The sequence below is a fragment of the Tetrahymena thermophila genome (genome assembly GCF_000189635.1).
Source record: "Tetrahymena thermophila SB210 genomic scaffold scf_8254752, whole genome shotgun sequence".
In the NCBI taxonomy this organism is placed as follows: domain Eukaryota; phylum Ciliophora; class Oligohymenophorea; order Hymenostomatida; family Tetrahymenidae; genus Tetrahymena; species Tetrahymena thermophila.
In genome coordinates, this window is record NW_002476512.1 from 579762 (window position 1) to 596814 (window position 17053).

The following is a 17053-nucleotide window of genomic DNA, read 5'->3' on the forward strand; positions in this document are numbered from 1 at the left end:
TTTAATTTAAAAAGCCTCATTTTAATTGACTCTTTCAAATACTTAATAAAATGATTTTGTGAAACGTACATATATAAAGATGATACTTTAAAAACTATCATTAAACATTCATTAAAAAATACTGAGCATATTGATGATGGGTGACTCGACCCAAAAGCTTGTTGACATATAATTACTGAATGGACATATTTATATTTTAAATTTAATTTGACTCTATATAATTTATTTGTAATATAAACCCTTAAAAAATCATAAAATTTCAATTTCTTGTTCTGAATCAAATATTTTTTATTCATTGAAGGATGCTCTTAACCTTTTCAACTACGTGAGGAGCAGTAAGTTTATAATGATTTAAGAGATCTTCAGGAGTACCACTTCTAGGAACGCTATCGACGGCAATAGCGTGAACCTTGATGCTACCGAGAGAAGCAACAGCATTGCAAACAGCCTCTGTTATTAATTAAAGAAATTCAATTAAATAAAAATTAATTTCTAAAAAAAAATATATTATTACCATGGATACCACCTTCGATGTAGTGATCTTCAACAGTGAGGATAGTATTATTGCATTCTTTAGCATTGTTGATGATACCATCTCTATCAATAGGTTTAATAGAAAAGATATCCATAACTCTAGCGTGGATTCCTTCAGCAGCCAAAGTTTTTTGAGCCTTCATGGCAGATTCGAATGTAATACCACCACCAATAATAAGAATCTTATCAGAATCAGTCTTACCATGTACCTTAGACTAACCGAGATGGAATTCTTCATGGTTATCATAAACTACTTCAGTAGCAGGTCTTGAAGTACGGATGTATACGATACCGTGATGATTAGTAGCTAATTCAACAGCTCTTTCACAAGAAACAGCATCAGAAGGATAGAGGACGACAGCATCAGGAATAGCTCTGAACATGGCAAAGTCTTCCAAAGCCATTTATGAAGGACCATCTTCACCAATAGAAACACCAGAGTGAGAACCTACTAATTTAATGTTAACCTTAGAAACACCAGCCATTCTAATGTGATCGTAAGCTCTAGAGAAGAAAGCACCAAAAGTGGAGGCAAAAGGAATCTATCATACAAATAAATAAATAAATTCATTAAATTTAAAAAAATAATTTTAGAAGCTAATTAATGCAATTTGGTTTTTAAATTCCTTTATAAATTTGCTTTTGCTTGCTTATTTTCTTTAACTAATAAATAAATATGGGCTTTCTTTAACTTATTAATAATTGCTCTAATCAACTAAATATATATTTTTATAATAAAATCTATTCTTTATATTATATTATTTTATTTTATTTATGCTCTATTAAAAACTGATTATATTAAGCTATTAAAAATCTAGGTAGGAATAATCTTTTTTATTTTGCTAATTTTATTTGTATTATATTTTTTACCTTGTTTCTGGCAGATAAACCAATAGAAACAGAGACTAAGTTTTATTCAGCAATGTAGCATTCAACAAATCTGTCAGGGAATGCGTTCTTGAAAGTAAGGGCATAAGTAGAGTTCTTGGTATCACCATCCAAAGAGCAAATTCTTCTGTAAGTGTCAACACCACCGAGTCTCTTCAAGGCATCACCATAAGCGAATCTGGTAGCAACCTTTTATTAAAATTAAATAAGATGTTAGCCAAGAAAAATAAATTTTATTGAAAATATTGTAATTAAAATTATTTTTGTACTTGTTGTCCTTTCTTGTAGCTAAGTTCGGGTAATTTAATTGCATCTGAATGAAGAGTAATTTCTTCAGCATTCTCAGGGGGGATGGTAGTAAGCTTTCTGTTCTTATCGACAAGCTATTCTTCAAGGTGCTTGATCAAATCGTCAATCTTGTTGCCGACGGGCTTACCGTGCCAGTTTTCTTAGTCTTCAATATTAGGAAGACCCTTTCCTTTTAAGGTCTTAGCAATAATGATACTGGGTTAGTTAGCCTTGTGCTTGCATTCATTGAAAGCCTTAATGAGGGCTTCAATATCGTGTCCATCAACAACCAAAGCATTCCAGCCAAAGGCTTCGAATCTCTTCTTATAAACGTTAGTATTATGACCCAAAGAGGTAGCTTCAGATTAACCTAATCTGTTGACATCAACGACAGCAATCAAGTTATCTAACTTGTAAATACCAGCAAAGTGAGCAGCTTCCCAAACAGAACCTATATTAGTAATTAAAAGATGTTAGTTAAATTAATGCAATTTTTAAGATTTAATTTGAGGTTATTTTAATAAAATTGAAAAAAGTTTTTGATTTGCGGTGTTTACTGATTAAAATTTCTAGAAAAGCTTAACTTGAACTAATTATCATTCAATTCTATGTAAAGCTTGTATTATTTACATTTCTTATTAAAGCAAATTAAAAAATAGACTTTTATTTTCTGATTGTGTGTGTGCTTCTTTTGATTTCTTTTAAAGTATTCCAATTAAGAAAAAATGAGTAAATCGTAATTAACATTTATTTGTTTGCTTCGATTCCATAATTTTATGCTCTTTTTAAAACTAAACAAATATATCTTTGAATGAAAATCATTAATTTTGATATATTAAATAGACAAAAGTTCTATCAAGTGTATAAAAGCTTGAATTGATCATTTTAAAGCAAGCAAATAGATATTAGCTTATTAGCTAAATAGATAGATTGATAGATAAATAGATATCTCTCAAAATAACTATCAATTTTTTTCAAATAAAATCTAAAAATAATAAAAAATCCTTAATTTGTTCTATTAATAAATTTACAAAGTAGAGTTAGTAAAATGCGAAAGATATTTTTTCATTTTTTTGTATTTTTGTGCTTTTTTACACTCTATTTCAAATTTTTTGTTATCTGTCATACCAAATCGCAGTCTATACACAAAGATAATAAATTTATTATAGATTTTTCTCTTTGAAAATGCTTTTAAAGAAGATATCTTCCTATGCAGTAGAAACAAAGTCTAGACACTTGAAATTAAAACAAGTTATCTCTGCAAATAATAAGTAGATTTTATTCAATGGAATATGATATGAAATGGATTTCATAAATATTATTTTTAACCTCTAAAAATCTGAATTAAAAGTATAAAATTACCTTCAGCGCATTCACCATCACCGAGGATACACCAGAAACGGTTGTTAAGGCTGTCGTGGTATTTAGAAGTATAAGCCATACCGCAAGCAACACCTAAACCTTGACCCAAAGAACCAGTAGCAACATCGACGAAGGGAAGTCTAGGAGTAGGGTGACCTTCTAAATCAGAGTCGAATTTACGGAGGGTCATTAATTATTCTTCAGTGTATAAGCCTGCAATTCCCCATGCAGCATACAAAATAGGGGCAGTGTGGCCCTTAGATAAAACTAATCTGTCAGCAACAAATGACTTGGGGTTATCACTCTTGATTCTCATACCTAAATTATGAACAAAAAATTGATTAAACACATTTCTCCATTTAGAAATGATTTATTAAATGAAGTTACGAAGTATAAATACATCATTTATCTTCATTTTTATAAATTCATATAAAAAATTTAAAATAAAAATCAGATGGCTATTAAGTTTAAATTTAGGTTAAAAAGAGTTTCTGAATGTCAATTAATAACATTTTTCTTTAATAAACTGTAAGAAGATATAGCCGTAAAGTTAATGCTTTGGGTTTTAAGCTTACCAGACTTGTCGAAGAACATAACTGAAAGGAATTCAGCCATAGATGCACAACTGGTAGGGTGACCACTATTAGAGGCGTTGGTCATCTTCATGGAAAGAATTCTCAATCTGTTAGCAACGTCTTGAAGAGCTTCGATGTCATGTTCTTCGTTGGCCTTAACCTTCTTATTGGTAGAATTCTTAGTGGTAGAAGTGGTGGTTTCGGGCTTGGAGTTGGAGGCACTAGATTTTTTGCCGCTTCTTGTATTCATTTCTAATTGATTATTATTTTTTGTATTAATTTTTGTTTTTATTTGTTAATAAATATTATTATAATGAATATTGGTTAAATATTGACAAGATATGAATTCATAAATAAATAAATAAATTAATAACTAAATACATAAGTAAGTCTTTTTATTAAAAAATTCTTTTGTATATATTTCTATTTAAAAATATATGGAACTTTTAGTAAAAAAAAGAATGAAGAATAAGAAAGATCGATTGTTAATATAAAAGACATTAATCATTTATCTATATTAAAAACAAGTAAAAAAATAAAGCAAATTAATCTTTATTTTTCTCATTATCTTTAATAAATTAATTAGTTTTTCATTCATTTAATTATTAATTTATTCTGAATGAACCTATCAATCTATCAATCAAACTAAATAAAATATTCAAAGGCAAATATGAATTTATATTTTTTAGCATTGAAATTAATGAGTTGGTGCAAATAAATAACCCCCAATATTTTTCTTATGTTAGATTTAAATGATCAGAGTATGAATAGCAAATTTAAAATGTTTTGATATCTTACCAAACTCTAAGTGCTCTAGCTATTAATTTTTATTCCGATTCTAATTTCAATTTTAAATAAATTTTATTAAATTTTGCAAATTTTTGTGTTTTCGCGCTTAGATAATAAATATAAAATTTATTAATCTTGGTAATAAAAACAAAACTTTATAATTCTTTCCAATAACCTTTCATTTATTTTTTTTTATTTAATTTTTTAATAATTATAATCATTTTTCATCTTATCTGAATAATTTGTTTTCTGATATTCTTGCTGATGTTAAAAATTTAAGCAGGAATTCTTTGTTTTTTTATTTAATTATGTATTTGCATTTGAAATTCTTTTGTTTACGATTCTTACCAAAATTAAAATTAAAATTATTTAAAGAGAAAAATATAAAATACTTTATAACTTGAAAATTTCCTAAAAAATTAAAAAAATATATATAGGTTTTAGTCTATTAACTAGCTAACTAGTTACTACATTTTATATCATAATAAAAGTGTAATTTTATTAATCAAAGATTCGATTAGTTTTGTAGCAAATCAAATACTTTAATTTATCAAATTTAATCAAGAAATTGTAAATTGATTAGACATAATGTAGAAAATTAACAATATTAATAATAATAAATAAATGTTAACCAGAAAAGAAGATTTGCTAACTGTTTTAAAATAAATCTCTGCTCTAAAGTATGTTTCAAATTTGTATGAATTTTTGTTAGCAACAGAAAAAATAGTACAAACAAGTGAGCTTGATACATAGTTTTAGTAAGATTATTAATCATAAATAACAAATATTAAAGGACACATTCAATTAATTATAGAGAGTTTTTAACAACAACTATAATTGCGAGCGAGTAAAATTTAGTTGAAAACTACAAGCAAAAATACAACCAACCTAACTTCAGTTAACTGACCATTAAATAAGTAATATGTTAACTAAATACAGCTATAATTAAACCTTTTTCAATTAGGTTATCGATGATAGCATTATTTTGCTAGGAAACAAATAAAATTATGTACAGTAAATAGGGACAACAACTATTGGCTTTTATGTTGAATATGAAAATATTAATCTTTCAAGACAAACTCTCTATTCTTCAAATTTTAGAAATCTTTTAAATATCTTCGGAGAAGAAGATTTTAAATATTTTTTAATAGATTTTTTGGTAATCAATCAATAATTTTTTGATAATTCTACTTATTAAATTAAAAAATATCTTACTAAATTTTGTAGTAAAATTTTATTTCAAATTGAAAAGTAATAAATAATGAATCTATTAATCTAAAAAATGGATATTTTAAAGGAAATAATTTGCATCATTAGCAAATAACTGAGTACAATCATTATTTATATTTATTAAAATCATATTTTTTATTGTTAATATTAAATTGAAACCTTTTATGTTTAATTTAAATATTAAATTTTTGTAAATATTGATTGATATATTTATTTTATTAAAGGTATTCACTAAAGTAGAATAAAATGGCTATTTACAGGTAGCAGGAGTCTGTTTGAATTAATATTTTTCTGTTTAAGTTAAATAAAGTAAATTGAAAATTATTTAATTTAACGACTAAGCAAAAATATTTATTAAATAATTTAGAAAAATGGTATAAAAATAACTTTAATATGAATGGTAAAGCTACAAGTAATAATAATCAAAATAATGCTAATCTTAGCAATGAGAAAAAGTAAGAAAATCAGTACATTTATCCTGAAATTTAGAGATCATAAATATTCTATTGCAATCATATGGGAAGAGAACCAGGAGTTTTTAAATCAAGTATTATTTATTTGAAATACATAAAAATATAAATAAAAAATTAATTTTACGTAGGTTTTTTCAACTACTCAGAGATAAAAAAGGGTTTTTAATTCAAAGTAATTTAAGAAAAACTGCAAGGAAGATAATTTATTAATTCAGATAAAATAAAACCTGACCACCCTCAAACTATTATTAAAAAAACTTTGTTGAAGGAATATCAAAGCAAAAATTTTTCGTGCTAAGAGTAAATTAAATATTTTAAAAATAGCTATTTATTTTAATATTGTTATAAATTATAGAGAAAGAGATTTATTTTTAGAATTTACAGAAAAAATTGTGCAGAACTTTCATAATATCAACTTCAATTACTTACTCAAAAAATTTTGTAAACTTCCAGAAAATTATTAAAGCTTAAAAAGTCAAGTTAAACAAATAGTCTAAAGCGAGAATAAAGCTAATTGTAAAATTTATTCATTTTTTTAATCTGTTTTAATTTAGATGTATTAAAAAGAATAAAGTTGTGAAAATCTATTTAACTCCTTATATGACACAGAAATAAGCTACAAGCAAATAACTAATTTTTTGAGATAAATAATCCAAAATTGTGTACCAAATTAATTACTTGGTAAAAAAAACTTCAAAGTGTTCTTAGAGAGTAAATATTTTATAATTTATCTACAAAGTAATTATTTGGTTTTTAATTTTTTGTATGTTAATTAGAGTTATATGAGTTTGTCCAGATGAAGAGATTTGAAAATCAAAAGGTACTTGATTACATTTGCTTTATGGATGTGTTTGATGTTGAGTGGTTTGTAGATTTAAAGAACCAAAAGTTTACTTAAAAAAGAAAGTATATTTCTGATAAAAGAAAGATTCTAGGAGACTTGATAGTTTTTATAATCAACAAAATCGTTATTCCTGTTCTCAGGTATAATTTTTACATAACTGAGAAACACAAGGAAGGAAGTCAAATATTCTATTACCGTAAACCAATATGGAAATTAGTGAGTAAATTAACTATTGTCAAAGTAAGAATTTAGTTTTCTGAAAAGAATAAATAAATGAAAAATAATTTTTATCAAAAAATTTAGCTTGAAGAGGAGAATTTGGAAAAAGTTGAAGAAAAATTGATACCAGAAGATTCATTTTAGAAATACCCTCAAGGAAAGCTAAGGATTATACCTAAAAAAGGATCTTTCCGTCCAATCATGACTTTCTTAAGAAAGGACAAGCAAAAAAATATTAAGTTAAATCTAAATTAAATTCTAATGGATAGCCAACTTGTGTTTAGGAATTTAAAAGACATGCTGGGATAAAAGATAGGATATTCAGTCTTTGATAATAAACAAATTTCAGAAAAATTTGCCTAATTCATAGAGAAATGGAAAAATAAAGGAAGACCTCAGCTATATTATGTCACTCTAGATATTAAAAAGTGTTATGACTCTATCGACTAAATGAAACTTTTAAACTTCTTTAATCAAAGTGACCTAATTGTAATTTATTTTAAAAAAATTAATTAATTTTTATAGTTTGTTATAATAAATAGCAAGATACTTATTTTATAAATAAATATTTACTGTTTTAGAGAAATAAGCGCCCACTCTTACAAATTTAGCAAACAAATAATTTAAGTAAAATTATTTCAAATTAATTTTAAAAACTGAAATTAAAAAATTTTCACGAAATTAATATTTATTAGACAGTGCTATGGAAATTGAAGAGGAAAAAATAAACAAAAAACCTTTTAAAATGGATAATATTAATTTTCCATATTACTTTAATTTGAAAGAGAGACAGATTGCCTACAGTTTGTATGATGACGATGATTAAATTTTATAAAAGGGGTTTAAAGAAATTTAATCTGATGATAGACCATTTATTGTAATCAATTAAGATAAACCAAGATGCATAACAAAAGATATTATACATAATCACTTGAAACATATCAGCTAGTATAATGTTATCAGTGTAAAAAAATTATTATATTTTTGAAAAAATTTGATTTTAAATCCTTCAAAATTATTAATTGATTAAAATTCTTATTGATTGATTGATAATTTTGGAGATTTGCATTTCATTTGTGAGCTTATTTTCCATATTTTTAATTTTTTTATTAGTTTAATAAAGTTAAATTTAGATAGAAAAGAGGTATTCCATAAGGTTTAAATATATCAGGAGTCCTTTGCTCATTTTACTTTGGTAAGTTAGAGGAAGAATACACTTAATTCCTAAAAAATGCTGAGTAGGTTAATGGCAGCATCAATTTACTTATGAGATTAACTGACGACTATTTGTTTATATCAGACTCTCAATAAAATGCATTAAATTTGATTGTACAACTCTAAAACTGTGCAAATAATAATGGATTTATGTTTAATGATTAAAAAATTACCACAAATTTTTAGTTTCCTTAGGAAGACTACAATTTAGAGCATTTTAAAATAAGTGTTTAGAGTATTTTTTTTATTAAAAATAATAAATTAAAAATGAAAATGAAATATTTAAAAAGATGAGTGCTAATGGATAGGGAAAAGCATAGACATGAACACATTAGAAATCAAATCTATATAAAAATAAACACAATAAGGTAAATTAACTTAATCTATGAAAGAATTACTTTTTAAAATATACTTAATTATAATCATTTTTATAAAATCACTAAATTAGAAATAAACCAAACAATCAACGTAGCTATTTCTATAAAGAATTTAAAATCATAACTTAAAAACAAACTTAGAAGGTAAAAATGAAATTTGAATGTTAAATTTGTTAAAATAGATTTATTTTTATAAAAAGTTTATTTTTAAATTAACTAATCGATTACTTCAACCCAAATATTAATTCTTTTGAGGGTCTTTGCAGATAGCTATATCACCACAGCAAAGTAATTTCTTAAGGAATAAAAATTTTAAGACATTTAATATATATTATAAAAATCAACAGGCTACAGTTATGAAATTCTATCCTTTCATGACTAAATTATTTTAAATTGATCTTAAAAAGTCAAAACAATATTCAGTTTAGTATGGAAAAGAAAATACAAATGAAAATTTTCTTAAAGGTAATTTAAATTTTTGAAAAAAAAGATTATTTTTAATTTTTTTATCTGCTAGATATACTATATTACACAGTTGAAGATGTTTGCAAAATATTATGCTATCTATAATTTGAAGACGAAATTAATTCAAATATAAAAGAAATCTTCAAAAATTTATACTCATGGTAATAATTTAAATACACTTATTTTATTTATTTTTATTTCATCATTAATTGCTTGCATAACACTAATTAGGATTATGTGGGATATCATTGTTAGCTATTTGAAAAAGAAAAAGCAATTTAAGGGATATCTAAACAAATTACTACAAAAGATAAGAAAGTCCAGGTTTTTCTATCTTAAAGAAGGTTGCAAAAGTTTGTAATTGATACTTTCATAGCAAAAATATTAATTAAATAAAAAAGAATTAGAGGCTATTGAATTCATAGATTTAAATAACCTCATATAAGACATTAAGACACTGATACCTAAAATTTCAGCTAAATCTAATTAATAAAATACCAATTGAAAGTTTCTTTTTATATTTATAATACTTAAAAACTTTTAATCTTCAAATAGATAATTATTAGTAGTTTAAAAGAAATATTTTTTAATTTCCTTTTAGCTCTTGTGTCTTTAATTTCAATTTGTTTCTTAAATAAATTAACATTATTTACTTATAAACCCCTTCATTTGATTTATAATATTATTTAAACTGCTTACTTATTATTTCTAGGTAATATTTAATTTTTTTTGAATAAAATTTAAGTTTCAGTGTATTTTATTTCAATTTGACTAACTTTAAAGCTCTTATTTAATATAAAATAGTTATTTAGTATTTTTTTGTTTTTGTAATCTTATTTTTAGCATTTTTTTAATCTCATTTTTAGTATTTTTATATATCTGTAATCTTATTTTTAGTATTTTTTATGTTTTAGTAATATTTGCTTGTAAAAATAAAAATAATTTATAATTAATACTTCCTTCATTAGCAAAAAAGAAATACTTATTACCTACCTTCAAATCTTTTCAGGTTACTTCTTTAATTTATTTTTCCAGAAATTTATCAAGAATTTATAAATTTTGTTGCTGCTTAATTCAATGTAAGGTAAATAAATATATTTATTTCTAATATTAATTAACATCAAAATTATTTTGTATAGTAAAAAAGAATGAAATAATACTTTATTTTGTTAGGATATTAAAATTGTATAAAACTTATTAAATTTATCAAAGCAAAATTTAACTTTTATATTAAAACAAAATTGTTATTTAAATATCAGTAAAAAATTAATAAATTTATAGATTTTTCATCTTATTTGTTAATGAAAGATTTACTTTTAATCATCTTTATCATATTATCCTCATGTCAAGCTCAGTATTTAGAAAGTCCTTAGTTAGAATATTTTTTAAATAATATTGAATTTGCTAACTAAGGGTAGTTCTTTTATGATAATAATTTAGATCTCGCTATCATTATTTAACCAGATAAGGAATAAGATTAAATAAAATTATATAGGAATTTCACAACAAATAAATATGAGCATCCAAAGCAGCTGACAGTAAAGAATTTACCTTAAAAATATGATAAGTTTGTTTTTATTCCTGAAATACAATAGATTTTGTATGCATCATCAAATTAAACTTCAAATATTTAATAAATTTCATCTATTTCATATAGAGATAACCAATTAATAATAAGTGAATCATAAACAAGAATCAAGTCAGTACTCTCAATTGAGTATCAACCAATTACAAATATCATAGTAAATATATTCATCTGTGGTCTAGATAATAAAAGTAATTACTAAATAGAAGTTTGGCAAATAAATTAGCTAGGAGAAATTAAACATTTTGAAAGCTTGATCAAAGTAGAAAAAAATATTTTGAAAACGTTTTCAAATATTTATAAAAAAAATAATATTGACTAATAATTCTCTTAGAAAAGATATAGCATAATCTATCTTTCTTACTTGTTAGAAAGCAGTCTATTATCTCAGTTTAGCAAGCAATAGTATTTAAATTTATTTAAGAATTAAACTCTAAGCATTTTAGATGCAGAGATTTTCTATCTTAGGAAAAATAATGATTAAAACAATGTTACAGCTAATCACCTAATTAATAAGTCTAGTAAATTTTTTAGAGTATTCTCAAAATATAACAAAATATTTCAATTTTTAAATAAAAAACAGCAAAATATTTCAATTTGCTTATATAAAATTATTATTTTTTATTTTTCTCTTTAAATTAAATTTTAATTTGAATCTTTCAATTTATAAAAATATTCTCATATTTATTGTTCAAAATAGATATATTTGGAGATTTAATGACCTTGAATTCGACCAAGCTCAAAAAAGGATTGACTAAAAGTTCTAAAAAAATAAAATTAGATTAATAACAACTTCAAAGTAATCTTAGTTATGCCAACTAACTTGCTCCATAAAACTTTACTCTAATTAAGAGCGAAATAAAGGTTTTTGGATAAAATAATAATTACTACGAAGCAGAAAAAGAACTTTTTAATGATAAAAATATCAATGAGTATGATAGAATAATTTGTTTGATAATCTAAGAAGATATTAATAAAGATCAATAATTTAGAAAATTGCTTAAATGTTAATCAAAATTAGAGTCTCTACAAATTTCTATGTAGTTAGATTTATTTTAATAGCTTATTTCAGATCCACAAAATAGTAGAATCATATCAATTCAACCTTATTAGAGTGGAAAAACAAAGATTACTCTTTATGACCTTTAGAAATTAGAAGAATAGGATAAAATTATAAGCATGTAAGATATCCAATCATAAGTAGATTGCATAGTTTTCTATAATTTTTAGCAAGAAAAACCAAAAATTTTAAATTTAAATGAAAATATATTGCTAATGTAAGAGTCACTTAATAACTACTACCAATGCAACACAAAATCCGGACTTGCAACAAGAAATAAAACACCAGATAATTGGAAATAATTGTTATTAAGCAATGATTACAAAGTTTTCTAAAGGAAAAATAGTAATTCTACTTTGATTATATTCACAAATCAATAGTCTAAAAGATTTATATTAGCTGAAGGTAAATAAAGAAAAATGGCAGATATTAATCATTATGGACTTAAAATACTAAATATGATTCCATTATTTGTAACTATTGGACTTTTTTTATTTATTATTCTGAGATTGAACAACTACAGAAAAGTATAGAGAAAGCTAAGTGCATAAATATCTACATTCAAAAGTACCTTCATCACTTACTACCAGTTTAAATTGAGATATATGAAACGAGAAGATTTTATGAGATCTAGATACAGCTTTTACTTTAATTAAGTGGCTCGAGAACATCAAAATAATGGATATGAAATATATGTAGATCAATTCAATCATAACAAAGCTTATTTAGTTAAGGTAATTAAAATTCAATCATTTTAGAACCAAGACTATGTCTAGGAATACATCAACACTCATCTTTAGCTTTCTAAATATGAAGGTAATTTATTTATTTACTTAATTGTTTATTTGTTTATTTATTTTATTTATTATTTCAAATTTTATAATAAAAAACTAAAATTATTTTAGGAGTTGTGAAATTATTACATTATTGCATCATTCCAGAGCAAATGGCTTATATTATTACAGATGTCCCTAACAAAACTTTGCAAAGCTAGATTGAATAATAGATTGCCATTTTAGAATAGTTTGATGACAAAATAATTTTAAAAATAGCATAAGAGGTAATAAATTGCCTTTTGCTAATTTAAAAGGAATTAGATTTACCACATAGAGATATTAAGCCTTCTTCAATAGTTTTAGCTTCAGATGGTTAATACAAGCTTACAAATTTTAGACCTAGTCAATTCAATTTAGCTTCAAATTATATGCTCATTTTGTCTTAAGGCTCAATTGCATTTATGTCACCTGAAGTCCGTTTTTAGATTGAAGTGTAAATGAGCAACGTTAACTATGATCCTGAAGAAGAAGAGGTTGGATAGAGCTACGAAATTTATAAAAAGTCTCTTGATTAAAATATAAACGTTTTAGACTACATTAAAAACGAAGAAGAAATTCACTTGTATGATTAATACAAAGCAGATATTTTTAGTTTAGGATTAACTCTTCTTTTAGCAACAACCAAAATGGGTATTGATGGTTTAAATATAAACAAAGAACTACTGAGTGAAAGAATTCTTAAATTAAAATCGAATACAAATTTTTCTGATAAAACAAAAGACTTAATAGAATCAATGCTTAAATGGGAAGAAGATGAAAGACCTACATACGAATAGCTGCTTTCAATGATTTAAGAATGATAAATTCATAAAATATTAATTAAAAATGCAAAAAATGCTATGTGCTAATTTATTTATTTTAAATTTTATTGTATGTATGTAATAAGAAAGTATGTTTTAATAAAGTATTTTGAAATTTAAAAAGTTGTTATAGATAATTTATTGATTTGGAATTCTAGTGTTCGAATTATGAAAAAATAAAAATTGAATATGTTCAAAGATTATTGGCTATTTAGTAAGTAAAAGCTACTTTTATTGATTTTCACTTTAGAATATCAAAATATAAATAAATAAATATTATTAATTTATGATTAGAAAGTTGGTTGAAGATTAGCTAATTGATAAATTTATTTATTTATTAGCTATTTCATCTCAAAAATAAATAGAAGTTTTAGTATTTGAATCTGAGGATATTAAAGAAGATAGTTAATTAATCAAAAAGGAATTCATCTAATTTAATTAATATCGTTAAAGATCAACTGAAGGAAGTTAATTCATTTTTATTAAATAATTCAAAAAATAGAAATAGTTTAAATTACTTTTGAAGGATAAAGAAAACAAAAAGTAAATAAAACATAAATATACAAATTAGATAAGATGTATGCCCATAACTTATATTAGAATTAGATTACTTAGGAATAGCCTATAAAGAATGATTATGATTCATAGGCTTTACCATCAAATGAGGAGTGGGATACTATGAGAAGTCCTAATAAAAATTATGAATAACAGAATTAATAAACAATAGGTTAGTATTTAAATTAATTAGGTGGTGGAGGAGCTCATACACCATAATACGCATCTTCAATCTAGCAGTAAAGAAATTTTTAAATGGCTTAACCAATGAATTAGAATGTAGTTAATGAACCTTCTTCAGAATACGATCAATTCCACTCTCAATATAAAGGAACTGGTAATATCAAAAATTAGGGAGAAGGATATTATCATTAGCCATAGCAATTATAAGGATCTGGCTAAAATTAATACATGAACTAGATCTAATCAACTTATGGTAATGGAACGAAGCTTAACAACAATTTTGAGAATGGAGAATCTCCTTAGAAAATGCAGTCATAAAAAAAAAATAGTTTAGCTATTTAAACGAATGATGGAAATCTTAATTTTTAATAATAGCCCTATTAAAAATAAAATAATAATTAATATGGAGGAGTTTAGGAAATCAATTATGGAAATCCTTTAGGCACATAGAGTGTTAGTTAGAGGAGTATTTCGTAGTTCCCTAAAACAGAATATTAGTAAGTGTAGCAATAGAATTAACAAAATAGTTAGTTATACCAAAAACAGATTTAGTAATAACAATAGTCGTAGTTATTATAATAATAATAAAAACTAAATCAGATATAATTGGATAGAACTTAAATGAACAATACTATTATGGATAATTATAATGATAATTCACCTATTAGAGACATGACAAATGTAAATAATACTTAGTACAATATAGCAAATCAAACCTAAGCGGATATACCTTTAATTACTCCTCCAAAGCAAAGAATAGAATAGCCTGAAGTCTTAAATAAAATAGACTTAAATGCATCTAATAATTTACCAAATATAAATTTACAGTAATAACTAGAAATGAATTAAAATAATATATATAAAATATAGGATAATAACGTAGTACTTAATAACAATTAAATATATTTGAATGAGGAAGGAATCAAAGACAGAAATAGCACCACATATAATTTTAGAGAAACTACTCAGGTTGAAGGAGCTCCAAATTAATAATAGAGATTAAACTATAATATAAACTAAAGGGTCAATAACTATAGCGGAATGTATGCTTATGTTGCTGATAATAAAAACTAAATTAATAACACAACATAAGCGTATCTAGCATACGAGCCTAGCAAGAATGTGCTCGGAGACCAGATTGGAAAAATCATTAATGTTGATGATCCTAATTTTCATTAAAATTTAGATTTATAATAGCAAAATTTCAATCTTCTTTTACAGTAAAAGCTAACTCCTCTTGAAATAGAATTTCTGAGAAGAGCCTAAAGGAAGTAAAATACAAGCTTTTTTTATGACAAACTAGCAAAAAGTTATAGATCCGTATGCATTCCTGATTACAAAAGACCATTTTACAAATTTTTCCTTTTTGAATTTATCATTCCAATAATCATAGTATTTTTGCTCCATGTTTTCCTATGGGGTGTTCAATACTCAATCAATGACTACTGCTTTTAATCGTCATCAGTTTGTCAATGCAAAAATTTTTCAATTTAATTATGGACTTTTTTCAGGTAAAATTCTTAAATTAAAATGTATTAAAAATTTAGTAGAATTTTATGAAAATAAATAGATAAATGATTGCTTGGAAACTTGGAGTCATTTGCTGTAAAAATATTCTTATGATAGAAATAGGCTAAGAAAGATTCCCACTGATGGAAAGCTTTATGATGTTTTTTGTAAGTATAGGTGTTGACTTTATCATGGTAGTTGGAATTGGATTAAATCAAGATTGGCAGTTTTATTTAATGATATTCGTTTTAGGCTATATCATGACAATTCATGTCATAAAATTTAAGTAATTTACTAAGATTAGAACAAAAGGAAGAGGGCTCTATTTATATGATTTAAATTTAGTTGCTATAATTGTTTTCATATATTATGCTCTGCCTGCAATTTATAAAAGTTTGATAGATAGACTTTCCTTTTCAAATGGCAGAAGTACATTTCTGCTTCTCTATCCCTTGCTAGAATGGGTATTTGAAATATTTAGCAATATGATTTTAGATAAAGCTAAACTAGCTACTTTCTTTTAGTACCAAATGTATATGCTTATTTTAGGCATGAGAGTAGGTATCATGACAAGCACCTCAACTAGCAACTTCGAATTTTGGTATCTAGGAACTTTATTCTTTTTGAAGCGTATATTAGAGTCCAGCAGCTTTGTATACATTAATTTAAGAAGACTCATCTACAAAATGTTTCCTCCAAACCTAAAATATAAGGCTTCTATGAGTGAGTATCCAGATTATAAAAAGGGTAGAGAAGGATTTTACATGGAAAGCATCGTATGGATAGGCATGTATTATTGGTGGTTTTATACAAATACAATTGTTCCAGGATATGTCAAGTCTTATATCGTAGTCAATAACTGTGAATTCTAAGCAACTAATATATTTAGAGGAGTCACTTGGGATAGGCCCTTCTTTACATGGATATTCTTTCTCGTGGCTACTATTATTTCCTATTTTGTTAACTTTAATTTAAAATACGACATGATTAAATGGATAGGTGCATAAAAGCACAATTTCATAGAAAACATCTTGACCAGAATGTTTGGATGGTATTTATTCTAAGTGGCCCTTATAGTTTCATATTCTATCTCATAAGAATATGCACAGACCTACAGCAATTTTTGAAAATTAAAAATAAACTTGAGTGAATAAATCAAAATATTATAAATTAATTAATTAAATAAATAAATAAATAATTATATATCATCTTTAACTTTTAGTGACAAGCTGTCTTGTAAATTAAAAATAATAATAATAAAATAAA

General features: G+C 24.4%; 4 protein-coding genes across 4 annotated transcripts; 3 read left to right on the plus strand and 1 right to left on the minus strand. All coding sequences in view use genetic code 6, as the record gives it.

The window, feature by feature from the left end:
* Positions 1 to 292: 292 nt before the first annotated feature.
* Positions 293 to 3897, minus strand: TTHERM_00112550 (pyridine-binding domain transketolase; the record flags this gene model as incomplete). The annotated part of the gene is made up of 6 exons (XM_001010650.2): positions 293 to 450; positions 515 to 1076; positions 1405 to 1611; positions 1692 to 2161; positions 3073 to 3390; positions 3648 to 3897. 6 exons carry the CDS (start codon positions 3895 to 3897, stop codon positions 293 to 295), a joined length of 1965 nt encoding a protein of 654 aa, XP_001010650.2.
* A 1127-nt stretch (positions 3898 to 5024) lies between these two features.
* TTHERM_00112560 (telomerase reverse transcriptase) lies at positions 5025 to 9764 on the plus strand (the record flags this gene model as incomplete). Its single annotated transcript, XM_001010651.3, has 19 exons — positions 5025 to 5194; positions 5251 to 5353; positions 5401 to 5595; positions 5891 to 5975; positions 6034 to 6213; positions 6268 to 6439; positions 6495 to 6655; positions 6707 to 6850; positions 6916 to 7223; positions 7287 to 7691; positions 7745 to 7829; positions 7898 to 8166; positions 8316 to 8652; positions 8708 to 8785; positions 8866 to 8938; positions 8995 to 9082; positions 9142 to 9259; positions 9312 to 9420; positions 9491 to 9764. The coding sequence occupies 19 exons, from the start codon at positions 5025 to 5027 to the stop codon at positions 9762 to 9764; spliced, it is 3354 nt and encodes a 1117-aa protein (XP_001010651.3).
* A 796-nt stretch (positions 9765 to 10560) lies between these two features.
* TTHERM_00112569 (kinase domain protein) lies at positions 10561 to 13540 on the plus strand (the record flags this gene model as incomplete). The annotated part of the gene is made up of 3 exons (XM_001471163.2): positions 10561 to 11365; positions 11545 to 12720; positions 12810 to 13540. The coding sequence occupies 3 exons, from the start codon at positions 10561 to 10563 to the stop codon at positions 13538 to 13540; spliced, it is 2712 nt and encodes a 903-aa protein (XP_001471213.2).
* Positions 13541 to 14026: 486 nt separating this feature from the next.
* Positions 14027 to 16914, plus strand: TTHERM_00112570 (transmembrane protein, putative; the record flags this gene model as incomplete). The annotated part of the gene is made up of 2 exons (XM_001010652.3): positions 14027 to 15789; positions 15849 to 16914. Exons 1-2 carry the CDS (start codon positions 14117 to 14119, stop codon positions 16912 to 16914), a joined length of 2739 nt encoding a protein of 912 aa, XP_001010652.3. The 5' UTR covers positions 14027 to 14116.
* Positions 16915 to 17053: the final 139 nt, after the last annotated feature.